Source organism: Triturus cristatus, chromosome 12 (assembly GCF_964204655.1).
Source record: "Triturus cristatus chromosome 12, aTriCri1.1, whole genome shotgun sequence".
Taxonomy (NCBI): domain Eukaryota; kingdom Metazoa; phylum Chordata; class Amphibia; order Caudata; family Salamandridae; genus Triturus; species Triturus cristatus.
In genome coordinates this window covers 419,461,891-419,489,770 of record NC_140595.1, presented here as the reverse complement: position 1 = coordinate 419,489,770, position 27,880 = coordinate 419,461,891, and the positions used below count along the sequence as shown (strand labels likewise).

At 50.0% G+C, this 27,880-nt stretch overlaps 1 protein-coding gene and 1 long non-coding RNA gene across 3 annotated transcripts in view; one reads left to right on the top strand and one right to left on the bottom strand.

Moving 5' to 3' along the window:
• The window catches only part of LOC146776042 (fatty acyl-CoA hydrolase precursor, medium chain-like), a 762,376-nt gene that overhangs the window by 307,065 nt on the left and 427,431 nt on the right, over positions 1-27,880 (bottom strand). For both annotated transcript variants that reach the window (XM_085639201.1, XM_085639202.1), the window contains one exon: positions 10,687-10,834. In XM_085639201.1, coding sequence (XP_085495327.1) covers positions 10,687-10,834 — 148 coding nt within the window. The remainder of the gene's footprint in view (positions 1-10,686; positions 10,835-27,880) is intronic.
• LOC146776043 (uncharacterized) overlaps positions 1-27,880 on the top strand; it is a 67,232-nt gene that overhangs the window by 1,467 nt on the left and 37,885 nt on the right. The window contains exon 2 of the long non-coding RNA XR_014972316.1: positions 6,627-6,714. This is a non-coding gene — a long non-coding RNA (uncharacterized LOC146776043). The remainder of the gene's footprint in view (positions 1-6,626; positions 6,715-27,880) is intronic.

Here is a 27,880-nt window from a genome sequence, read left to right as displayed (position 1 = left end):
GACGTGACACATGGCCTACACCTGGAATGAAAACGCTGGGACACAGTAGTGATGGTTATGGTCCGCCGCCGCAGCCGTTCTGGCGTACGTGCGTGCGGGACCCGCTTTTATTGCAACACGTCACATGACCTGATGCGTACGCTTCAGCGTATCGCGTCATTGTCACAACATCACATTCCTCCCGAACACACAAAAATCAAAAACAAAACCAAAACTTATAAAGGCACCCCGGACTTAGAATAACTCCCTACCCCGAAGTCTACCCTCTATTAGCTTACACAACTGCAATGCATTTAACTCAAAACAGTCTTACGTGACGTAGTCCTTAAGGCGACAGGAGGGCTCTAGATTATGCCGCAAGTTGTACCTGGACACTCCTCTGGTCGGCGATTCACCTGGACCGCTACCCAAACGGTCACTGGTAGCACTGCCATCACAGTCTAATGAGTCATCAATTCCTCCCCGAAGTGGCGCCTCTGGCTGTTGGATGGGCCGCAGGGCATCAGTGTCACCAGACTGGGAGGCGGCCCCACCCATCGCATCGTCCATGGACACAGTTGGCTCCGGCGAATTCTCCACACCCCCAGAGCTGTCGCAGGGAACCCCTTGATTCAGGCTTCCAGTTCCTTGGGACGGCTGAATTCTTTTGAAATACGACACGTTCCGAGTTACTCTTTCCCCTCTCCTCCTGGCTGTGACTCAAGTACCTTTGACATCTTCCACGGTTCCTTTTCGAACCTCAGCCGGAACTTGCTTCCGGGTGTTCTGTTCTTGATAAGCACCACGTCACCGGGGACAATGTCCGGTACCGCCGCTCTCCGTCGGGCATCAGCATACGTATACGCCCCTCTGCGTCGGGTATCAATGGCACTGTCATCCGGGGCTTCCGGTCGCCATTCCGGGTGATGTGGTATAGTGTCCGTGACCACCCTTCCCATTAGCAGGTGGGCGGGAGCAGCTCCCGTGGTGGAGTGTGGCGTCTGGCGGTAGCTTCGAAGGAAGGTAAAAATGGCTAGCTCCACGGACTGGTTCTTGTCATGAGCGATGCGGATTACCTTGTTGAGGGTCCTCATGAACCGTTCTGCCTCCCCATTCGCTTGAGGCCATCGGGGCGTGACTCGCCGATGACGGATACCCAAGGTCTGCAGGTCCGTGGCGAACTCCTGGCTCTGGAATGGGGACTCATTGTCCGTCCGGATCTTTTTCACTAGTCCATGGGTGGCCATTATTTTTTCTAGCTTGGGAATTACTTAGCTGGCGCTGAGGGCCGACAGTATCTTTACCTCGGGATACTTCGAGTGGTCATCAATAGCCACTAGAGTGTGTCGTCCGTCTGGCAAGCTGCCAAAATCCACGCTTATTTGGGACCACGGGACTCTCAGCTGAGGTTCCATGACGATGGGGGCAGGCCTGGGTGCTTCCCCTGTAACCTGACATGCGTGACAGGCACGAACAGTGGTTTCTACCATGTCATCCATGAGGGGGAACCAGACTTTTGTGCGCAGTCTCGACTTAGTTTTCACCATGCCTTGATGGCCTACATGGGCTAAGTCTACCATCCTCTCAGTCAGCGACGTCGGGATGACAAGTCTATGCCCCCTCAGCAGGCATCCAGTGTTGTCCTCGGTCAGTTCATCCCTCACATGGTATAGGCTGTCCATTATTCATTGCGCCATGGGCGTCAGGCTCTTCCATTCTTCTTTTGCTCTGTTCCAGCTATTGTTCTGGATGGCTTGCTTGGCCCTCTGCAGACACTCGTCCTGGCTGGTGGCGTGTTGGAGGCTGGCCATGGATACAGGTATGGGACACGATCGAGCTGTGACACATCTTACATACTCCTCGGTATCCGCTGCTTCTTCCATTTCTTGGGGGGTGGCCTTCTGAGGGTGGCGAGAGAGGTAATCAGCCGGGTTCCGTGCCCCAGGCTGGTATTCTATTTTGCAGTTGTAGTTTTGTAACTGGAGCATCCACTTCTCAATTCTCGGTGGTGGTTTCGTAGAGGTGCCCGAGAAGAGCGATACTAGGGGCTTGTGGTCGGTTGTCACCACAAATGTTTCCCATACACGTACAGATGGAAATGGTGACAGCCCCAGTGAATTGCAATTGCCTCTTTCTCCATCTGGGAGTACTTTGCTCCGTCTCGGTAAGTGACCTGCTGGCGAATGCCACCAGAGTCCATTCATCTTGAGGCGTCTTCCGCTGTAGGAGAACAGCACCCAGTCCGACTGGACCAGCATCCACGGCAATCAATGTGAGCTTGGCGGGGTCAAAGAATGCGAGTGTTGTTGCTTCTGAGAGCGCCTCCTTAATTTATTTGAACGCCCGAGCTTGCTCGCTGCCCAACGTCCACGGGGTGGACTCTTTTGTCAGTTCTCTCAGGGGGGCTGTTAGGTTGGCCAAATCTTTGATAAATCTTCCGCAGTAGTTGACCATCCCTAGAAAGCTTCGAACTTCGGTGATATTCGTGGGGGCAGCCGCTTTTTAATGTCCTTCACTTTATCGGGATCGGGGTTTACCCCCTCCGCCGAGAAAGTGTACCCAAAGAACTGTAATTTGTTGCACAGGAACTCACACTTTTCTCGATGCAGCGTGAGGCCGGCCTCTCGAATCCGACGTAGCACTTGAAGTAGTCGCTCATTGTGTTCTGGGACCGTCTTTGCGTGAACCATAATGTCATCGCTGACATTGATGGCCCCCGGGATCCCTGCGATAAGTTCCTGGATTACGTTTTGAAACACCTCAGCGGCACTCGATACTCCAAAGCTCAAACGGGTGTACCGCCTGAGCCCTGCGTGTGTCAAAAACGTGGTAATATTTCAGGAGGCTTCATCTAGTACCAGCTGGTGGTACCCTGACCGGAGATCCAACTTCGAGAACCACCTGGCACCCGCCATTTCCCCGATTAGGTCGTCAATGGTGGGAGTGATGTGGCGCTCCCTCTTGATTGCGACGTTGGAGAGTCGCATGTCAACACATAGCCTGACTGCGCCTGGCTGCTTAGGCTTCCTCGCCACCACTATAGGAGACACCCACGGGGTAGGTCCAGATACCTTTTCGATTATTCCGGCCGCCTCAAGCTTCTTCAACTCTTCCTCCACCAACGGTCTGAGGTGGAATGCTATCCGCCGGTGTCGCAAGGCTACTGGTTGAACGGTGGGGTCTATGTGCAGGTGGATCTCTTTGCCACGGAACTTGCCTATCCCTTGGAACACCTCTTCAAACTCCTCCAGGATGTTGTGCATGGACTCTTGGTGCACTCTGAATGCAAAAGTCACTACCCCTAGGTCTTCTGCTGCCCGGCAGCCCAGGAGCATGCCCCGGCCATCCTCCGTGACATAGATGTTAGAAGTGACCGACCGTGTTCTGTGAGAGATTGTTGTCTTGAACCTTCCGTGCACTTTCAGCGGTGCCTCTTGACCATACGCAAACACAGTTATTGTTGACGGGTGTAGAACGGGTTTCGGGTGCATTGTGCTGTACAGTGTGGCGGCCATGATGTTGATACTGGCCCCGGTATCCACAACTGCGGTGATCTCTTGCGACCCTACCCGGACGTTGCACTGCGGGAGTCGTTGTGTCTTGCGCGTCGCGGTGCCTATCATGTGGATCTTGTGCACCCCTCTATCTTCTTCGCCATCGTCATCCATATCGCTGGTCGCCGGCTCTCTTTCATCAACGGTGTTCACTGCTGGGCGGGGTTTGCGGTACCTTTTCGACCGACACACCTTCTCGAAGTGATTGAAGCGACCGCACCCCGAGCACCTCTTCCCTCCTGCTGGACAATCCGCTGCGGCATGTGGCAGACCCCCACAGTACCCGCATGACTTCGGTTGTTCCGGAGAGTTGGCTCCCGCCCCTTTCTTGTCCCATCTCTGTTTAGGCCTAGCCGACACCACGTTGACTGGCTCCACCTTCACTGGCGCTTGAAGAGCGGCTTCCATGTGCGTGGCACGCGCTTTCGACAGCTCCTTAGTCCGACCCATCGTTAGTATTTCCGCCAACGGTTTGCCAGACTCCTCCAATATCCGCTCTGTCAACTTGGCTGACGCGCACCCCTGAATTATTTGCCCTCTTACTTCTTCCGTTTCGTCTCGGAAGCCACAGGTGGCTGCTAAGTTCTTGAGGTGGGTATGAAACTTGTCCAGCGATTCCTCTGGAAGTTGGCGCGCCTGTCGGAATATGAATCGCTCATAATCGCGGTTCGCCATCGGTTCGAAGTGTTCATTTAGCGCGGCTATCAGCGTCGTGTGAGTTTTAGGGGTAGCTTCAGCGAGCGTCTTGACAATATTATGAATGTCCTTACCCCCGAGGTGAATGATCATCGCACGTTTTGGTCGATATGGACTTTAGTGGCCTCAAAAAAGAAGTGTAGCCTGTCTTCCCAATCCTTCCATCGGGCCGCCACTGCTGATGGTGACCCCTCTACTGTGAATGGTTCGATTGGAGGAATGTTCGTCATGGCGCGCGTGTGCTGCCTCCGCTAGGCGAGACCTGTTGGTGATGTGGGTGTGTCTCCCCTGTGACACTCCCCTCCCATGTGGCAGGCCGACAAGTTCTGGCTTAGGGGTGTTAGAAGCTCCCTTCCAGGCTTTATAGGCAGTGCAGCCGATGAGGGGACGTAAACTGGCTGTCACACAGCACCCTTCCAGGCAACACAGGCAGTGTAACCCCTCCCAGGGCCTCAGGCACTTCAGGTCAATTACTCACGGGCTCTGCAGCAGGGCAGGTGCTCAGTCCTCCTCGTGCGCGTTCATCAGAGCTCAGGGCCTTATCCGCGATGTGCGGGACACGTGGCAGGATATACTCCGAGACATGTTTCGAATTGGTGGACAGTTTTCTGCAATACATATTTGTTTGAACCTTTAAATGCCACCTCATTTACTTTAGCTTTAGAGGTATATATTTTTATAATGCTGCTCGTCAGAATTCTGAATATGATGTAAAACTATAGGCCCCAGAAATAAATTCTACCTTAGCGGCAAATGTTCTGGATTACTCTAGAAACTACCTCAAAAGCTGGCACATCATTTTTGGCTATAAAATAAAAACTTGAAAGGGTTTTGTGATGAGCCCTCTGCCTTAAAAGCTGGTGCCACCTGTGTTCTGCTCATCAGTGCCATTGCGTGAAACGCAAAGCATGCAATGTGTGACTGAGCTTCCAGAGGGTAGGGGTTCTGGGTTTCTCTAGCTAGAAGGACAAAGGCGGACAGATAGGGTCAGGTTAGAAGTTAGCTGCTTCAGTTACATCTCTGCACCAATTGGGACAGTTTTTGGTTCTTGTTGGATAAGACATGGTGCATGATCAGCCAGACCTAGCAGCTGTATTTGAGCAGTCACTTATTCACACAACATCACCAATGAATAGATACTTCCATCAATATCTGATCCAACAAGCTAGGGAGGCTAAGCAGTGCACCAATTAATGGACAGGATGAGTGTTGCATTCTAGCTGGGGTATACACAGATTGATGCAGTTACCAAGGAAGCATTTTCATGAACTGGGGCCACCATTGTCACGATCTGGGCCCATTCCACCACCACCCCCCATAGCCACAGGGATTAGATATCCAACCCTCTGGTGCAAAGGCTTAGTTCAATGCAACAGCACAAATTGGAAATCCAGATAGACTATGAGCCATATGCAACCTACCAAGCAATGCTATGTGGGTGATAATTTCTAGTCATGATTAGTCCAGGCAGTCACCACGTGGAGGCTCACTCCGGCGCTCCGATCCTCCGCCGGGCCAAGACCACGTGGGGCGCAGCAACAGCCTCGCCTCCGCGCCTGGGTGCGCGCTCAGGGCACGATGTGCCGGCACACGCTAGCGCTACACTGGGAACAGCAACGGGGTCTCACGACGTCATGCAGGGGCATGAGCACCGTGAGCTACATGCAACTCGCGGCCGGCACTCCCGCTCGCAGCACGATATCGAGGGCACGCCCACCCTCGTCGCCACTTTTGTTGTGTCCTGAGGGGGCGAGCGCTTGCCGCGCTGAAGACGTGACACAGGGCCTACACCTGGAATGAAAACGCTGGGACACAGTAGTGATGGATATGGTCCGCCGCCGCAGGCGTTCTGGCGTACGTGCGTGACCCGCTTTTATTGCAACACGTCACGTGACCTGATGCGTACGCTTCAGCGTATCGCGTCAGTGTCACGACATCACAGTCGGGTAAGACTAGGACAGGACTTCAGCGACTATTGAAGTTGGGTTGCTGCTCGGGCTCGAGTGATAATTACTGAGGATCCATGCTGACTTTGGTTTAATAGTAGCCCCGGTGGGTGCTGCAGTCAGGCTATTTTGTCATGCACTCATGCTATAAACCGTCTCAAGCTGAGTAGACTATTATCAGCAGGTTATCTTTCCTTTCATTGTTTTCAGTCCCTCCAAAGGAACTTCAGTGCTTTAATGAGTTCATGCAGGATAAAGGAATCTGAACTTTAGTGAAACTGGTAAATGCTGTAATTTGCTGGATTCTTCGTCCAGTAGACTATATATTGTGAACTGCTGATTTCCTTTATTTCTTCAAATACTCGTTCCTTCCTTTATCAAGGAAAATAAAGTGTTGAGTAGGAGTGAATGAGGATTGAACGAAGAGTAATCTGTGTATTTTGTGTTGTAGGTGTATTCTCCTCCTCCAGTGCAAGAAGTATCGTCCAAGGATAGCGAGTTGCTATAGAACGCAGTGGCTGGTGGAGCTTGTTTAACAGGTACTAGTCCCGCTAGTGAGACCTTATGAGAGTAGCTAGAAATGCATAGGCCTGTATTAACTTATGTGTTTTTTGGTTACAGATTTCCCTTTCCCCGCTGTTCCCACCCTAATTCCTTCCCCTCACTTGATCGCCTTAATACTCTGTACTATATGTGTTAGAGTTGGGGATATTGAGAGGTGGACCCCTTTGAGCATCAATCGGATCCAGAGGAGTTCCTGTGGTAGTGACAGGAACACCCTAGCTGACTGCAGCAAAGCCAGTGCCAACCACAGAAAAATAACTTGTCAGGGAGTTTTCCAACTCCCAGACACCAAAAACATCACCACCCCTTCCCAAGAACTCAGCAACACCCTTGTCAACATCTTCCACCTCAAGATCCCCTCCATCTGCAAACACTTCAAACCCCAACCTGCCATTTCTTACATCCATAGCCTCCTCGCTCTCACAGACACAAACTCCGACCACTGAATCATGGCTTGGGACCATCAAAACCACAAAGAGCACCACAGCCATCATGCAATTCATCCACTCAGGAGCACCAACAGATCCCTGTTCCCACCACATGTTCAGCCTTGGAAGCAGTTAGATCAGCAACAAGCTCACCACCATCTTCAACACATCCATCACCACAGACACTTTCCCAGAAGAATGAAAACACACAGAAGTCAAACCCCTCCTTTAGAAACCGTTGACTAATCCCAACGAGCTCCAGAACTACCGCCCATCTCTCTGCTCCCCTTCCCCACCAAAGTGCTTGAAAAGGCCATTAACTGCCAGCTCACGGAATACCTGGAGAACAACAACCTTCTGGACTCAATCCCAATCTGTAATCCACACTAACCACAGCACTAAAACTGCCCTGATCTCTGCCACCAATGACATCAGAACCCTCCTGGACAGGGGAGAAATGGTTGCCCTGATCCTCCTTGTCCTCTCGGCAGAACTCAACACTGTATCCCACCACATCCTGATCAAGAGGCTTCATCAGATCAGAATCCAAGGTGACGCTCTCAAATAAATCACTTATTTCCTCACTGGAAGAACCTAAAGAGTCCATCTGCCACCATTCACCTCGAAAACCCAAGAACATCATCGTCAGAATCCCACAGGGTTCATCCCTTAGCCCTATACAGTTCAATGCCTACATAACCACCATAGCAAACATCGTCCAAACCTGCGGATTGAACATCAGATCCTATAGAGATGACACCCAGGTCATCCTCTCTCTATCTAAAAACCACTCTACCAAAATGTCCAATTTTCAGCTATGCATGACCAGGGTCGCAGACTGGAGGCCAAACAACTGCCTCAATCTCAACACAGACAAAACGGAAGTACTAATTTTTAGGAACACCACCTCCCTGTAGAATGACTCCTGGTGGCCTTCTCAACTAGGACACTCACCCACTCCAACAGACGATGCCTGCAACCTCAGCATCATCCTTGAGAGCAACCTCACCTGGAAATGCCAGATCAACTCAGTCTCCTCCATCTGCTTGCTCACAGTTAGATTGCTCCAAAAGGTCTTCAAATGGCTCCCTATCAGTACCAGATGTACCATCACTCAAGACCTCATTACCAGCCGCTTAGACTACAAGAACACACTCTACGAAGGAATTACCATACACCTCCTGAATAGACTGCAGACCATACAGAACTCAGCGGCCAGACTCATCTTCCCCAAATGAACCCACATCACCCTTCACGTCAAGAGACTCCACTGGCTTCTTGTTCATAAAAGATATCAATTTAAGATGCTGACCCATGCCTACAAAGCCCTGCTCAGTAAAGGATCAGTATACATCATTCACCACCTGAACATCCACCAACATTCCAGATACCTGTGCTCCACCTCCCTCTCCATTGCACACAGCCACTGCATCCATGGAAGCAACAGTGGAGGATGTTGCTTCTCCTACCTCACTACAAAGTCCTGTAACAGCCTACCCATCCACCTATGGATGTCACCCTCCCTACAGGAATTCAGAAAGGGACTCAGGACCTGGCTGTCAAACCGATTTCACCCAAAACAGCAAGGCTTTCAGCACCTAAATACCCTCACAGGTGACTAGCAGTGCTCTATAAATCCTGATTGATTGATTGATGTGACTAGTATCATGCATGGTATTTACCGCATTGCATCTTGAGGAATTGTGGGCTTGTATACCAGGCAGTGTGCTTCCTTCTCCTTTTGTAATTGACTACACCAGTTTTGACAAATTTGGAATGAGGTCCTTTGTGTCTATTTGTCATTACCTCATGTGAAGTTTCTAAATAGATTTGCTGCTTTCAAAGTCAACACATGAATTGTTATAGCTAGGCTGTTCTATTTTCAGTGTTTGCTGCTTTGTGGATGTCAGTGGTGCTTTCCTAACGTTTTGAGATCAGTGCTTATCAATCAAAAATTGTGTTTTCCAGTGTTAACAAAACATGCTGTTTATTTGCAGTGGCCGTTATAAACCACATTTTGTTTGAAGGAGTAGTGCAGGGTATGTGGCATCTCCCTATTGCCAGTGTGTCCAATGGACTTATGTTAGAGTGCTTTAAGCATAGAAAGTATGTGTATTGCACTCTCACTCACATCTTTTTACCCTCTCACATGTCATATCTCTCACAGTCACTTCATCAGGATTCTGTCTGGTTTACAGGGCTATTAGTGGATTAAATAGTAGAAGTGCTATATTAAAAGGTTTTAATAAACACATTCCTTGACACAGTTGTGAGTCATTTACCCTCTCTCAAGTAAATAATATGACAATGTAGGATGGAAAGCCCTACAAACAGCATTGTATTTTGTGAAAAGTTTTAAAATGTTGAATTACACTAGATTACTTTGTAGACCAGCATTTTAAGACACCTGAAACTTTGTGTTTTAAGCATGCGCACCGCTGCATTTCTGCCCTATTTGCCTGATAAAATGAAGGAGGTGCTGCTGTTGTATGGACATTGATAACAGATAAGTGTCCCTATGACAAATGTCTCACTTTAAGTCAGCCCTGACCTTTTAACAGAAATTACAGTGTATTATGGAACTTGAAATTTTACACTTTACATTGTAACTATGGACTCAAAACCCTGGCAGTAAAGCAGTTGCGTTAAAAGCTAGGATTAGCTGAAGGTATTGCACATAACAATAGGGCGCCCACCTAGCAGCTATGATATTTGTTGGAATGTGGAAACTCGTGTCAAGTTTTCAACACTTTCCCAAATTGATGGTGGAAGAACTCTTTTCAAAGTTAGCCCTCACTACAGCTTGCATTAAATGTTTAAAGCCTGGGGTGTTTGGCAGGTGACCTGCTATCAACACTGACTTGTTAAAAAGGGAGGGTTGCTGATGTAACAAAGGGTTTTATCCATTTTGTGTCTGTGGGTAAATGTATTTTTGACAAAATACTTATAAGCCAACCGTTTCATCAGTCAGTGATAGAAATAAACCTTGCTAAAAGATCAAATATTATATTGCCAGATTCTCTACTGTGTATAAAGTATTTAGATCAGACCTAAAACTTGCTTTTAAACCCTGCTCCTTTAATCCAAGCACAAAACAGTGGAGGAAGCAAAAATAAGAAGAAACAATATTTTAGCGATATCCCTAAACACCAAAACTCAAGCAGAATAGTCCAAGAATAGACTTTCTTCTGCTACCTTTTATGACACTGTTACATTGTCCTGGCCCCTTCAGAAACAAGTAACATTATTCCTTCTGTCTGGCTTTCATTTCATTGAATGGAAATGTAGTTTGCGGTTGTGCAGGTGTTTATCATTGATAATATGTTTATAATGATGAGGGCTGTTTCCCTTTTGGTGGAGTTTTATCAGTTGCTATAAGTTTAACTGTAGAGCAGGTTAGCCTAGTTATAACCTCTACAACATACATTATCAGATGACACACTTGACACATAAATGTTTAATTATTACAACTCACTTATAAACCGCTTTAGAAATTTAATTTCTCATCCGGAGACTTACCTCTGTGATAATTGGCTGTTTGTATAGCTGGAAAAACAAAAAAATAATCTGAGAGCATCTCAAAGTAAGCATCTCTGAGAATGAAGGGGTCCTCAATGTCACTAAGGTATTCGTCATATATCAAAGGCATAAACTCAGATATTGAACCCTGCAAAGATGGAAAAAGATAGCACCTTATTGTTATGATAGATGAATATGAATTTTAAGACCAACACAAAACATCAGTCTATCCATTTTGTTAATTTGTTCCACTTGGACTTCAAATTTGTTAAAGGATTATGGGTGCTGAGCATATTGATTATCAATGTGTGCATTAGCACAATAAGTACACAGTCAGTCAATAGTCTTGATAGGTCATAACACTGACCATAAATACACAGATTTAAAATACATTATACACCAAATGATATTTCAGGATTAAAAATTATTGCAGAAACATCACGTACCAATTAGCACAATTTAAAAAAACACCATAAAATATAATTTGTATATACATTTAGAGAGTAATATAAAATGTATTTGAGCGCTCATGGAGGCTAACATTCATTTAAATGCTATTGGCAATCTCATCAAGGCTAAAATGAAAAATGTTGTTATGAAGCATGCCTCATCCTCAAGATTTTTGCAGACGAGAAATAGTTAAGGACAAAGAAGCTAATTGTGGCAGTTATGGTGCGATGTAAAGTGATTGTGCTTTAAAAGCGGTAGTAGGAAACATTTTCTCAAGCTGCTATATAGAGTGCAAAAAAGCACTGGTTTTTTTAGGTGAAAAGTTATAGCATGAGCGGACTGGAAGATATTCAAACCAGGAGCCAGATTTCGGAAAAGTGACTAGATAATAGATTAAATGTAACCTGAGCCTAGTGAGGCAGAAACCTGTGTTCTGGTTTTTCTACCTAGGTTAGATACTGCTCTGTCACAGGCATTGTGGAACTTGGCAAATAGTTGAGAATTTAAGTTAAATGGCTTTATCTTGCAATTCTAATCTCTTCATTCATCATGAGGAATCTTTCCTTTACTATAGCCTAAGCCTGAGGACCAATACTATCTAGAAAATCAAAAAGTTTGGTCAGACCCATATCATTAAAAAGTATACATTGTCAAAGTTAACATGGCCAAGAATAATTGTAATAATGAATGAACAGGAAATATCTCCAACATGCCATTACCTTTCTTTTTTTACAAGGAAGTGACTAGAGTTGCTGTTGTCCTTCTCATGAAACAGCTGTGAAGTTTTCTTTTATAAACATCTTGACACCATTTAGTGAACTGTAGTTTTCTTGTTTTCTGGCTTTAAACAGTTTCAAGCCAGGTAAACTGGGTTCGATACCCCTCTCACCTCACCAGGTGCTTGCACTGGGTAGCGCGTCTCAGTGGCTGCTTGGGGAGCGGAGAAAGCCGCTCTGTGATCTCGGCTTGCTCGGTTGTTGTTGGGCCTCTATCCGGGGCCTAGCCCCTGCTCCACAGCGGACTCTGCCCAGTCAGTCCTTGCAACCTGAATCGGGACGGTTGTTTTGTCTCTGATGGCTCATCCTCGGATGTCCGGATCGCTGATCTTGTTTTCCATGCAGCCGATGCCTCTGAGCCAGGGGACAGGCTTCGACTGGCATGACCGTATGAATAGCAGACGCCATTCTGGAACTCCATACAAGTGGTTGGTTGGACCGAGACACTAGATGCCCGTGATTCGAGTGATATTATACTGTATATACCTCTTATGTTGATTTATAGCCTACAATACATACAGACAGTCTTTTGTCCTCTTTCTCTATCCTTGAGACTATTCAGGACCCGCAGACGCCCTAGTTATACCCGGTCTCTTGAGCTCTATACTTGACCTTTATTCCATGTATTTATTCAGATGTCCATTGTGAGACTTGCCCCGGGACCCTTTTGAATTCCTGGCAGCACGTTACACCTTATCACTGAACCGCCATTATCGGCAATAGACGTATTCTGTCTTTTTAATATTGAGCCCGTTTGTACCACACATGCGGTGGTCCCCACATGAAATATAGATGCTTTAATATGTCAGAATGTAATTCATATTCCTCGCCCTGAAGAAGGAACCGTCTATGTGCTTTAGTGTTCCGAAACGCACGTCGGCATTTTGTTCTACTGATTTGTGCATTGCCACAAACTAATTATGGAAATATTGTAATTCTTATTTGTCATGTGTTTAATGTGTTGTTTTTTCCTTGTGTTTAATGTGTTAAATTGTTTCCCTTGGTTGTCTGATCTATGTTTAGTTTTGTGTAATTATGTCATGTGTTGCATTACCACGTCCAGTGGGCTCTTTTCTGTTTAGAATAATGTGCTATTACTGTGCATGAATGTAATTGTTTTTATGTATTTTTGAAGCCAAGATTTATAAAATGTATTGCATTTATGATTCTTTATATATTTACATAAATGTTTGATAATAATAAAAAAAAAGTGATAAAGTTCAAATTTGTGGGACATCTTCATATCTGTTTTGGATGTACCACCATTGTCTTGAAACCTTAGGGGGAAGATTTTGGTATTTCTTTGCCATGCAGCGGACGCTTCTATAGCCAAACTCTGGGGGCCATTGGGTTGGTTTTCCTGGGTGCTCCAGCAGAGCTTCTGTGTCGCGTGGCCATCTCGGTCAGCAGCCTGGACACGCCCTGAGGAGAAAATGTCACTTGACTGGATTTTTACTGTTTCTGGGCATTATTTTCTGCTTGAAACCTTTTCCCCTTTTGCAAAACACCAGTAAAAACTAAACATTTCACAAAATTAGCTGGAAGTGAAATCATCAAGTTTGAGATTTTGCAGTCTTGAAATCAATAATGCTTGGACTGAATAGAAGTCAAAGGATAGAACTGTAGTAAGGACAAAGAGAATGATCCTTACCAGCCCTGTCTTAAGAAGGATTGAGTAGCTCCAAGGAGAAGAGAGGGCTTTGAGCCGCTCACAATAACATGTCCAATAGTCCAAGGAACTGTCTTGTGGGACATAAATATATATGGGCCGATTCCGATCCTGGAGAAACCGGGTACGAACCGTCGGACGGAGCATTTTCTCGGTCCGACTCGTACCAGGTTAAAAAACATTACAAATATGCAACTACGATCCGTACGGAAACACCATTTCCGTACGAATCGTAAAAAACACAGGCCGACGAAAAAATACATACCAATGTGATCCGGGACAGCGCCGACGTGACGTCCGGACGCATTCAGGCTGCATTTCAGGAACCAGGAAGTACGATTCGTACCGACGTCACTCCGCACGGATTATATTTTCCGGCAGCCAAAAACTGCCGGGAAATCAGGACGACGCGCAGAAGGAGCACCTGTACCCGACGGACAGCCATGGACCCCAACCTACGTGTCATCCCGGCCCTCATAGCAGTCCACCTGCTGTACAGGAACCGACGCAGACGCCGCAGAAGGTCAGAACAACACCCAGGGGCAAAGGGGGGGGGGGCAGGGGCACGCAACATAAGCCCCACCCAAGTTAAAAATCACACCTGCCCTGTACATACCTGACCCCCAGGGCCTGGTCACTTCGGGGGTTGGGGGCGTGTCCACCAAGGCCTGCGTCCGCCACTACGGAAGTCGACATGGACGCAAACCGGCAACACAACAATTGTGGTACGTACCGTACCCACGCCTTAAGAGCGTGGGTACGGGTCGTACCACGCCCACCCCTACGTCACCCCAACAATGGCGGTACGGCCTGTACCCACGTCCCAAAGGCATGGGTACGGGCCGTACCGCCATTGTTGGGGTGACGCAGGGGTACGCATGGTATGACCCGTAACCATGCTCCTAAGGCGTGAGTACGGGCCGTACCCCCAATGTTGGGGTGCCGTAGGGGTACGCACCGTACCCACGCCTTCAGAACGTGGGTACAGGCCGTACCGCCATTGTTGGAGTGACGTAGGGGTGGGCGTGGTACGACCCGTACCCACGCTCTGAAGGCCTGGGTACAGTGCGTACCCCTACGGCACCCCAACATTGGAGGTACGGCCCGCACCCACGTTCAAAAGGCCTGGCTACGGGCCGTACCGGCATTGTTGGGGTGACGTAAGGGTACGCGTGGTGCGACCCGTACCCACGCTCTGAAGGCGTGGGTACATTGCGTACCCCTACGGCACCCCAACAATGGGGGCATGCACCGTACCCCCGATCTAAAGGCCTGGCTACGGGCCGTACCCAGGCCTTCAGAGCGTGGGTACAGGTCGTACCACGCCTAACCCTAGGGCACCAGTACATCATTGATACATGGCGTACACACGCCACGAATGATGTCATAGTGCCTGGTGCAGCATCTGACCAGTATATTTGGGGGGGTTGATGCCCAAGTGAGCAGTGTACTGCACCAAGGGTGCAGGCGGGTGGGTGGGTGACGTGCTACAATCCACAACAGTGGACAGAGACATAGGGGTGGATGCCTATCACTCCCAGTAGTGCCCAGACATAGGAGGGGTGGGTGCAGAGTCCTCCCAGCAGTGCCCGGACACAGGAGGGGTGGGTGCCTATCACTCCCAGTAGTGCCCAGACACAGGAGGGGTGGGTGCAGAGTCCTCCCAGCAGTGCCCAGACACAGGAGGGGTGGGTGCAGAGTCCTCCCAGCAGTGCCCAGACACAGGAGGGGTGGGTGCAGAGTCCTCCCAGCAGTGCCCAGACATAGGAGGGGTGGGTGCAGAGTCCTCCCAGCAGTGCCCAGACATAGGAGGGGTGGGTGCAGAGTCCTCCCAGCAGTGCCCAGACACAGGAGGGGTGGGTGCAGAGTCCTCCCAGCAGTGCCCAGACACAGGAGGGGTGGGTGCAGAGTCCTCCCAGCAGTGCCCAGACACAGGAGGGGTGGGTGCCTATCACTCCCAGCAGTGCCCATGGAAAAAAAATGGTGGAGTACCCACCGATACAATGCCCACAATTGTCAGTCAGGTGGTCAAAGACCCTGCAGAACACGTAACACATGTGTGCGAGGCTGGAAGTACGCACATGCATAGTGCGTAAAAGGGAACATGTCCACATGAAGTCATGTCAATTTACTCCATACACAAGTACAGTGACCACCAAGGATGCCACTAATGATGCAGGTGGAGACATTGCCCAGCATGCATGGGCAAAGTGGAACGGATCTGTCACACACCAAGGAAATGTAGACACAGCTCAGCACAACATTTTGGAAACACCCTGCAGGGAAGATGTCAGGGTCCACAGAGGAAGGAACACACCTTGGGACAATGTCACCATTCAGTAAGAGCTTACATGACCAAAGATTATTTGCAAATACCTTGTGATGGCACACAGATACCAGGGTCCACCCCATGAGCAGCACAGCACTACATTTCCCAGACACCTAACACATTATCACCACCCCAAATCATGGAGCAGCACCACCAACAGCAATACCAGAAAAGCAGTAGTGTTCAAATGAAAAAAAACATTGCTTTATTCAGCATGAAAAGAAAATTGTTTGTAAATGTTCACTATTCACAAGGCCCATAGGGCAGTCCATATTTCCATTCCTGGTGGTGTCCCCTAGCTTGCCTGCACAGTTCAGAGTTCCTGTTCTTCCACGGGGGGCATCATGTGGGGGGGAAGGACCAGGCACTGCAGGGACAGGAGGGGCAAGGGTAGGCATTGTGGGTGCAGGGACGGAGGACTCCACCACAGGGGGAGGGGCAGCGCCAAAGGTGGTGGTTAGAATGGTGCTGCACACGGTTGCAAGGTCCCCCAGTGTCTCCCCTGCACCCGAAGGAACCACAGGCCCCAAGGAGGGGGGGGGGTCGGAGGGATGGGTCGCAGCGCTACTGGGGGAGGGTGTGGACAGGGGGGGGACTCAACTCCCCTGCCCGTGTCCTGCCTCCACCGCTTGTGGGGTGGTGCCACACTGGGGCTGATGGACAGACTGGGCAGGACTGACCCTTTGTCCGACTCTTGGACAGGAGAGCTGAGGGGAGTGGATTTGGAGGAAGTGGGTCGTGAGGAATGTGGACTCCCACTGTAGCTGCGTGTCTTCCATTTGCCCCCCCGACCCAGTGGGTGTACCTACTTCACCCTGTGCGTGCGTGACGGGAGTTGTGCGCTTGGGCTTCCCTGGTGGTGTGCTGCCTGTGTCTGGTGGAGTGCGTGCATGGGTACGTCTGGGTGTGCTTTGGACAGGCATGGGAGTGGGAAGTGTGGATGGGGTAGGGGGGGACGCAGTGCTGCAGGAGACCCACTGCTGCAGTCAGTGTCGAGTCTATGGACCTCAGCAACATGCGTTGGCCAGACATCGCAGCTGACATGCCCTCCATGTACGACTCCATCTGTGTGAGCACTCGGGTGTGGCCATGGAGGACATTAAGCAGCGATGTCTGACCAACCTGCAACTGGCACAGAATGTCCACAGACTCGGCATTCACGGCAGCAGTGGAGACAGGGGCAGGGGGTGCGGTGCCTGGCAAGAAGGAGACATGTGGTCGCCTAGCACGGCGGGAAGGGACCCGAGCAAGTGGGAGGCCGGTAATGGGAATGGAGGGGGCGGCGATAGATGGAGTGCTGCTTTCAGCTGTGGGAGCAGCCTCAGCCCCCTCTTGTAGCTCAGCCTCGGACCCGTCAGCATCATAGTCGGTGGTGGGACTGGACAGGTCCTCCGCCTCACTCCCCTCGGCCTCCGTGCCACTCGCTGAGCCAGACTCGCCAGCACTGGTGGCACCGCTGCTTGATCCCTCCGCAAGGTCCATGCTAGTGTCTCCCTCGGTGTCCCCCGACAATGCTGTGGGCAAGGTGAAGAGACAGGAAACAATCAGACACCTGTATACATATGACACTTGATTCTAAACTACATAGGTCACAGTGCATAGCATGAAAAGCAACATGAGTAACATCTACAATACTATGCACATATGTAGGCCCTGCAACACACAGTTGGTTGACCCACCATGCCACTGAGAAACAATGGAGAGCATGACACAACAGCAAATAACTTGATATCAAATGAGACAGAGGAGCTAGTCTCTGGGGACAGTCGAGCACAGCATCTGGACCACACACCGTTGCCAAAAAAGGGATGAGCAGGAACCATGTCTTTTTACTTTTGGCACATGCTGCTTAGCAAATACATTAAACCATGCCCAACATGACTGGGTCACTGCATGTTGAGTGTATGTTCAGACAATCATCACACACAGGCCAGACCTGGCAAGGACACATACGGTTTGGACATGAAGGCCTTGCCCACACAACCCCCCCCTACCTGAGACAATGTGATTAAAACAGAGCAAGGACTTATCAAAACACATATTATTGACAAACAACCATCATCAGATACTTGTACCAAGACACACAGGCAATGCCAACTGTGAGTATGCACAAGCCAAATTGGGTCACCCTGTACAGTGGACACATGTAGCACACTTAACGTAAACACAAATTAGTCCAGGGTACAATGCCACAGAGCCCAACCTATGGTGCAGACACAGAGAATGTCCACATTGTTGGATGACACACATGATACCTAGGAAAAGGTGCCCCAGGGGACGGTAGTGGCCACACTCCTCCATGGTCCTGGATGGATATGACTGCAACTGAAGCAACCGTCCCTGCACTATGCATATATCCCACTCATGCACATCATGTCAGAGGGCACAACATTGGACATGCATGCTGTAAGGCAGTACACTTGTAAGACACACTCCTATGTCGGGACTCACCATCAGTGCCAACTAACATGGACCCCAAAATGACTGAACTGTCCAGGGCACAGGCAAGGTCCCAAAACCTGTTACACACCACCCCCAAATATGATGCTGCAAGCATTGGGCACTTGGATTAACTGGCAACCTAGATAACCTTGTGCAAGAGTGACTACACACAGACCAGGGAACACATGTCAAGGAGGGGAAGGGAGGAAGAACAGCACCGGTTTACTTTGGGGAACAGGATCTGCACTGCACATATAAACCCTGGCAGTGTATCCATGCAACTGCGCACTTCAAAAAGCTGGTGACACACAACAAAAACACATGTACCTACCCCCTTCCTGCTGCTGCTTCTCCTGTAAGCACCTATCCAAGTCAGGGAAGATCACTGCCAGCACACGCTTCTGGATGTGGGTCAGGCGGCGGCGCCCACGGTTCTTGTGACTCTCAGGTGAGTCCCCCAGCAGGACCCGTGCGATCCTCCTCATCCAGCACCGGATATCCTGCCAGCGTTTCCTCACCTGGGCCAGGCGCCGCTTCTGACCCTCCACCGACCTCACGGCACTGACGGCTTCCTTCCATATCTCCCCCTTGGCATAGACGCCTACCTGTGAGGATGCAAAAGTGAGAATACGTAAATACACCTGATAAATGTCACAGATACAAACATTATAACAATTTTGCTGGTTTGAACAGGGCATAGTATGCAGCCAACTCATTGGACCTTTGTCATAGGGACATTATTCTCTGGGGAAGGGCAAATGCACTACGTGGCATTGGAAGTACACAGGTGGAAAGAGGGGTGCCACACAATCAATGATCCAGGCCCACACTGTGCATCACAAGCTACACCAGGATTATGTACAGCACCTCAAAGCAGTCACATGCCCCAGGCCACTGACGCAACCTCAGCAAAGTACACAGACACACACACACACACACACAGGCACAGGATAATCACCTGCCATTGCCAACTGCGGGTACAAACCTCACTCTGCACATGTGCCACTAGACTGGGGGGTGTCACAGGTGTGGGGCTGGCTCAGCACGGCAGACACACAGCACTGCTCCCTGCTCACATCAGATGGGTAGGGTATATCCATCCCTCATGCAGCTGGGGTGCAACACTCCACATATACACTCACCCACATGACAGGGGACTTACACACACACCAATGTCCAGGGTACGAACACATCATTTGGACACTCTCACCACAGGTACACTAAACTAACACACATCTGTGGGTACTGTCACCTGTCACACTGGGGGACCACAGAATCACATCAGGACTGTAGAAACAACATTCCCAGGAGGATTAGCCAGGCTGAATGTGGCATGTGGCATGTACCATGCACTGATTGTCACAGTCAACACTATGCAAGTGAGGAGTGCAGACATGCCCTACAGCATGCTCTGCATGGGAGACATGAGACATCCCCCCCCGGGACCCACTCTAAAGAACATTGTATGTCTGTCACACCTGGACACAATGCCAGAAGTGACAGTCACAAAAAAAGGGCACAGTCTAAGCTGGTGGACTCAGCACTCACCTGCTCCCCTGGTCTCCCATACAGCCTGGTGTACTGTGGGAGGATCACATCCACCAATGCCATATTTTCCTCCATGGTGAATGGCTGGGCCCTCTCCACAGACCTGGACATGGTGCCAGAGGAATCACGAGCAGCAGCAGTGTTGTGGAATGAAAGGATGTGCAGGCAAGTGCTCTCTCATGGGACCTGGCTGCCTTATATCTGCCTTTCTGGGCTGTTTCATTTACAGGAGTACAGAGTGATTGGTCAGTCACATTTGCATCCTACGTTTCCTCCAATCCCTTTAAACCTACCCCAGTGGGTGCCTTAGCATGGTTTAAAAATTGAGCATGATGTCAAGTCAACAGCCACTTTGCAACAAAGTATATTGTCTCCAACCGACTTTTGCTGGCCACCTGATGCAAAAATTCAAACTTGAAACTCGGTCTCCATGACAACCAGCATGCATTTAGGCCCTTATACTTGTCCCTCATGTGTCCCCTATGTAATTTCAACATTCACACACAGGTACGGTGCGTTCCACGGCCCTAGGGCACCACTACTCCAGTGATACGGACCGTACATGCGTGTGTACGGTCCCTATCACTATGGGAGTGCTCACTTATGCGTACGCCATAGTCATACGAACCGTACACACGCGTGTACGGTCCGTATTGCTATGGCGTACGCGAGCACTCCCATAGTGATAGGGACCGTATATACGCGTGTACGGTCCGTATTACTATGGCGTATGCATACGCGAGCACTCCCATAGTGATAGGGACCGTACATACGCGTGTACGGTCCATATTACTATGGCGTACGCATACGCGAGCACTCCCATAGTGATAGGGACCATACACACGCGTGTACGGTCCGTATTACTATGGCGTACGCATACGCGAGCACTCCCATAGTGATAGGGACCGTACATACGCCCTCAGAGCGTATGTACGGTGCGTTTCACACCTGACAGTGGTGACAGGCGGCACACAGAAAGGAATTGAGCTGTCAAACTTGGCCAAGGCTGGACATCAAGGCATTATCTGTGCAGCACTACATGGGTCGGGCATAGGTGTGTCAGGCTGTGATGTGGCACATAACTCCTGAGGTGTGCACCCAATAGATGTGTGATGACCTGTGTACACATGTCATGTGTGATGGTGCACTATGTGCCACACATCCCCTTCACTCCTTTGACATGTATGCATGTAGTACAGACTTGTTGAGCAATGTGTCACTGGCATGGCACAGTCACCAACACCTGCAACTGTCCCCTGATGCCAGGTACAGGGATTATTACACCTGACATGTGACTACCGGCGTGGCACGATGTGACTATGTCATGTGTGTGACATGTGTTCCCATAAGCTTGCTGTTGGTGTTCCGTCAAATGCATCTGCAGTTGCTGCAACCAACATGTGTCTGTGTGTAGATGGACATGGCTGACTATTAGGCACACCAGGCCACATGTGGAATCCGACGTAACGTGTGTATGTATGCATCGAAAACGGACTTGCGAGACAAGGACATATCTGCATACTCTCAATGTATGTGTGATCATTCTTGACATGTACTCCTTCATGGCAAGTTGTCTGGTCTGTCCTTTTTCTATGATATGTGACCTGTGCCTCTAGTGTTCCGCAACCTGTCTGTATGATAAACATCCTTCTTCTGCACATATGTGGATGTCTGTCACTTCTGTAATGCGTCTGCCTGTTCACTTACACTGGCCCACAGCTAGTTTCATGCCATGGCATGTGGAGGTTCAGAATCCACGTTTGTAGCTGGCTCTTGGTAGGAGAGTCACCTGCCTGGCATACGTGTCCAGGGCATATTGCACATACCTGACTCTGTATGTAGCATATGTGTATTGGCTTTTGAACATGTGCTCAGTACATTGACATTGTTGTTGTACTGTACTCACTCTTCGTTGTCCCTTCCAAATTACTGCAGGGCTCCGCCTCTCCCCCGACCAATTCCGCACTTGGCTGACCTGAGGGAACATGACTGTATACGCCGCTACCGCTTCCCCCGACCGTTGATAGAGAACTTGACGCCAAGGCTGGCACCACACCTCCAACTGCTACACAGGTATCCTACTGCACTGACACCCAAGATGAAGGTGATGGCAGCCCTACATTTCTTTGCCACGGGTACCTTTCAATATACCATTGCTCATGTTGGTGGCATGTCCCAAACCATGTTCAGCCGTGTTCTGCATGATTTTTTAGAGGCAATGTTGGTTCACCTGGATGAGTTCATCAAGTTCCCAACTCCTGAGCAGTTGACAGGTGTGAAGGGAGAGTTCTATGCCCTGGGAGGGATGTCCCATGTCATTGGGTCCATATATGGGACACATGTGGCTTTGGTACCACCACAGGCACAGGAGGTAGTGTATAGGAACCGCAAGCATTACCACTCCATTAATGCCCTTGTGGTGTGTCTTACCAACATGGTGATTTCCCATGTCTGTGCTCGTTTTCCAGGATCAGCACACGATGCCTACATCATGAGGCATAGCAGGGTGCCTGAAATGATGCTGCAGCTGCGCAACGAACGAGCATGTATTGTTAGTGGGTATACTCTGTCAGTCCTGTATTTAGCGTCATCTTCCTGTCTTACTGCTTCTCCTGACCCACTTTTGTCCATGATGTTTCCATGTAGGGGACGCTGGCTATCCCAACATGCCATGGCTGATCACGCCTCTCCGCAACCCCAGCACGGCTGCCAAGCACCGCTACAACAACGCCCATGGGCAGACCAGGCGAGTGATAGAGAGGACGTTTGGCCTCCTGAAGAGCCGATTCCGTTGCCTCCACAAGACCGGCGGCGCACTCCCATATGCACCGGTGAAGGTCTGCAAAATCTTCCTTGTGTGCTGCATGCTGCACAACATGGCAGTGGAGAAAGCTGTGCCACTCATCCTGGATCCGGATGAGCAGGAACATCCACCCGTGGAGGATGAAGGGCTTGGTGACGAGGCAAGTGATGTGGAGGAAGAGGATCCGGAGTCGGCTCATACGCACCTTCTTTGCCTAGTGGTGAGTTCCAGTGTCTGAGTGTGCACGCATTGGGCCTTGTGTGGCATGTGTTGCAATGTGTGTGTCCATCTGCATGTATGCAAAGTGAGTCAGAGGTGTGTTTGGATGTGTCAATCGAGTGATCGTGCAATAGAAGAATGTTTTTCCTGAGTCATCATTGTCACCTAGCATGTTGACAACCTTATACGTGTTGAGTACATGCGCATGCATGCGGATGTGCTTCTTTTGGCTGACTTCTTGTATGTCTCTCATCCCCAGGTATTTGCGCATGCTGTCTGCTGGTGGCATTGTTGTGGTCCTGCTATTCCTCATGAACACAGCAACGTGTGCTGACTCAGCGTTACATGCACGGACAAGTTTGGAAATCTCCTTAGGGTAAGGGATGCAGCACGGCTATTTGGGTGTGGTATATGTTTTGAATGTGTGTGCACTGCTTCTGTTCATGTTTGGTTACTTTGCATACATGTAGAATCACCATGGGGCACATGACATGGAGCTGGACTCACCTGAATTGACAGTCATCTGTAATGGGACAGTGGATTGTGATGAAGGCATCAATGTGTGTAACACTGCCCTCGGAAACATACGGGTTGCACCGGGTTGACATAGTGTGGGACTTCCCCATTTCAGGCTCAATGGTGTATAGCAGCCTCTCCGTGAGCAGCAGGGGGTGTTTAGCTGTAACCCGTCACTTGTGTGCCAGTTCAATGGATTTCCAGCATCTGTGGTGCAAAGGGGGGTGCCAATGTCGGTCCCACATGTTCATCCACATGACCTGTGTAGCTATTAAGATATATGCATTTGCCTTCCGACACACATGACTAATAAATGTGTCCCTCTGCCTCCAAGGTGCCTCATCTCTGTCAATGCTGGTCTGTTGCCACTGTGCATGCGGCATGTCTGGCATAGTTATCAGAGATAGTGCATATGAGTCTATGTGTAGAGTAGCAAGATGCTAGCTGTTTGTCAGGGATTATAATCTGTATTGTGCATGATGTACATGGCTGTGTAGGTATTGTGGCATGTCAGTCTCCACGACGGCCACTGTGCTGCATGTGCATCCATTGTGTGTGTGTGTGCCATGTTGAACCAGACATTCCTTCCTTAACATACACCTTTTGCATAGTTCCTTTCTGACATCCTTGTCTTTGTGTGCAACTTGTGGCATTGTTTTCTTGACATGGCGCATGCTGCTGCAGGCCCTGCAGCAAGGGCACAGTGTCCACGCACATGAGCTGGTGTTCCTCATGGATTGCTTGCTCACATGTGCTATGCTGATCAGCAGCATCTGTGCCTCTTGCTGCAGCACACTCTGCATTATGCACAAGATCCCCAGTTCCATCCACCTCAAGGCAAGACAGACCATCCCCCAGGTCAACTACAACATCCGTATCTAATCCTACCCTGCACTCTACGGACATATACGTTACAACTCCCATGATACTTGTCCACATCCAGGGTGCATCTGCACAGCTCTGCTTCTACATCCGGCGAACAAGCCACATCAACGTCCAACAGATATAGCGGGAATGGATCACTGCCAGCTGCAGGATGACCTTCACAATCCACGCCCACACTCATGATGCAGCCCACGACCACAACACAACCTTGTGGCACTGTCATCCTTGTCCCCATTGTGCCATCTCCATGCATCCAACCTTGGCCTGGCCACCATTCTCCACATCCACCTGACTCAAGCATGCAGGACATAGTTCTGCCACCTGTCTACACATACCTGGGAGTCCCACACCAGGACACTCCACATGATCCCTGCCCTCTGCGCATGACTGTTGCTCTTCCAAATAGGTCTGTACGCACAGTTGTACGGGCACCCCCTCAGCTGGTTGGGCCCATCACGGGTGAGTATGGTGCTCCATGTCTGTATTGGATGATACATTGTGACCCATGTGTGTCCTGTGCCAGACTCAGACCCCAGGGTATGGATGGTTGGAGTTATTTCTGAACTCAGGCATAGTTTGACTTTACAACACACACATGTAATGGAATAATGCAAAATGACGGAATCCTCTCTTGATTGTGATGATTTTTATTTGTGGTGGGGTACGTGTTGGGGGGGATAACAAGAGGTGCTTTTGGGGTGTGTAGAATCCAAAGTTCACTGGGGGAGTTGGTATCCTTGCCATTGGAAGTCATCAGAGTCCATGCCACAGTCTTTGGCAACATTGGTCAGACAGTGACCAGCAAGTCCATGTGGCAGAGAATGTCATTTGCTGATGTGCTGCTGTTGGGCCAGAGGGCCAGGTGCCAGGCCAGGTGACCTGGGAGATGGTGATGTTCCGCTGACTCTCACGGTCTTTTGTGTGGACAACCCACCTTCCTCTGGGGACTCTCAGAAGCAGGCCGTGACGATGCTTGTGATGCTACGTCGGATGAATCCTCCTCCTCCTGATCCCTCCCTGTGGCTGGTGGTGATCTTCGCCTGGTGGCACAGGGAGGGTTGCCCATGTTATCGGCAATCCGACGGAGTGAACGGTTCATGTCCGTGTGCACTGCCAGGAGCTCAGCCAGTCTTGCCTCCATCCGTCCTTGGTGTCGCTGTTGACTGGCATATTGCTCGGCCTGCATGTTCTTCAGCTCGTTGAGGGCCTCCACTACCTGGCTGATGCCCGTGGTGTCACGCCGGTATGTGTCCAGGATGTTGCTGACGTGGGACATTACCGGTTCCTGAGCTAACTGGTCAGGTCGCCTCCGCCATCCTCCACTCCCACCACCCCTGCCCACTTGCGACTGGCCTGCCGTTGTGGGCACATCGGGTCTCCGGGACCCCTGAGGGATGGCATTTGCGGTGTCGCCTGCCTCCTCCTGTGTGCCCGGAGTACCTTGTCCCTCCTGGTCAGACTGTCTGCGTTGTTGTGTGCGAGCAGGGCTCCTGGCTGTATCCTGGGATGTGGCAGGAATGGGGGTGGTGGTTGGCACAGTTGTACCTGACGCAGGTGCTGCAGGTGGTTGGGCACCAGAGGGGCCAGGTTGGTCGGGGTCATCCACGGAGTGGTGAGAGTCGTCGCTGCCGGTGGGATCCTCTTCACGCGGAGCCTGGTCCTGTGATTCTTCCCCCCAGTGTTGGGAGGAGATCGACGACGTTGACCTGTGTGTGAGAGAGAGACAATGTTAATTGTGTTACATGCGACATCCATGTTTCATACATATTACAGTTGGCACAGTTCCTCTGGGTAGTTGGATATGTCTAGCATTCCTCTCACAGTGCACTTGTTCATGTTTATGTCCCTTGGCCACAGCTTTTGACACTTTACCTATGTGTGACACACTCTTAGTTGATGCATCTTTTTGGAAAGCAGTCAGCAGTGTAGCGAGTGGGCGTAGCGAGCCATGCAGAGCCGCCTTACGAGTTGCACTGTACGTGGGCAAATGGTGTTTTTTCCATACAATTTGAGAATGCAGGTAGGTAACTTATGCATTTGTGACTGGGTTCTAACAAACACAGTGAGTGGGTATACTGGGTGTAAGGTTAGGTTTGTGCCTGTAGCACGGATGTACTCGTGCACAGATTGACACACGGCCCAGTGTTTATCAAAGGAAAAAGGGGGGGTTAACGCACTGCCAAACCTTGTCTACATGCACACAGTCCACCTGCTGACGAGCGGACATACCCACACCACCCAAGGGTGATTTGGTCTCCCTCTGTCTCCCTTCCTTCCTCCCTCTGTCTCCCTCCCTCCCTCTCCCCTCTCCCTCTGTCTGTCACCCTCTGTCACCTAAGCCCAGCTTCCTGGGCACACACAGTTTGCAGGTCTTTCAAAGGCCATTGGCTTGTTCCTGTGGCTTTGTTTCTAATCTCCAGGCACCCATTGGGCGGAGTGTCTGAGTCTGCGGTGCTGCTGTGGCGGTGTGTGCTGACACTCTTTCACAGTGATGCCTCTTCATTAGCTGCTATTCTGTGCAAATTGTGCCTTCATACCCATGTCATCCTGCAATGCGGCTACCATTTGCAGGCAACACAGTACTGTGTGGGGACACACTGTTTGTATGGCTCTGCCCTAGGCCATATGGGCTGAGGGCATTGTTGTGTGCTTCTGAGTTGCACAATGTTAATATTGGGGCCCACCCTCCCGGCATCCGGGACATCCTGTCTTGTGTTTGTGTTTTGTGTGGCCTGTGACTTGGCATGGCCTTGCTTGGTGCATGGGGCATGGAGCCGCTAGTGGCATGTGCGTGTTTTTTGAGTGTGGTTGTGTCCGGTGCTGGCTTTGGGGTGGTTGCGTGCATTATTGGGATTTGGGTTGTGGATGGCGTTCCCCCCATGTGAGGTGAGTTGTTTGTGTACTCACCAGGCTCTCGGACTCCTTCTACTCCGTGTACTCCCACCGGCGGCAGCGTGGCCATCACCTTCTCCTCCCAGGGATGGTAGTGTACCGGTCTGCGGGGCAGCCCTCCTCCAGTGATGTTCCCCTGGTTATGATCCTCTGTCATTTTGCGGCGGACCGTCCTCCGCAGATTGTACCACCTGGCTTGGCATTCATGCCTGGTCCTTCTGGTGGACCCAACAGCATTCACACGATCAACGATCCTCTGCCACATGGCAGATTTTTCGGCTATGCTGGTCTGTCTGACCAATGTTCCAAAGAGCCGTGGCTCGACTCTGATGATTTCGTCGACAAGGATGTCCAGATCCTCCCTTGTAAACTTTGGATTTTTGTTAGTGGGCATGGTGTGGGGTGTGGGTGTGGATGGTTGTGGGTGTGTGAGTGTGGTTGTGAAGGTGTGTGTGTGAATGTGATGAGGGGGTGTTTGTGATGGTGGTTGTGTGAAGGAGTGCAAGTGTAAGGTGTATTGATGGTAGAAGTATGGTGCAGTGCGTTGTCTCTGGGGTCTGGCAGCAGTGGATCTGTTGCAAAGGATCATGGTTTGTGTGTGTTGGGCCGTTTTATTGGTCCATTTGTGGGTGTGGCTGTGTTTGAACTTTGGGTGGGTGTGTTAT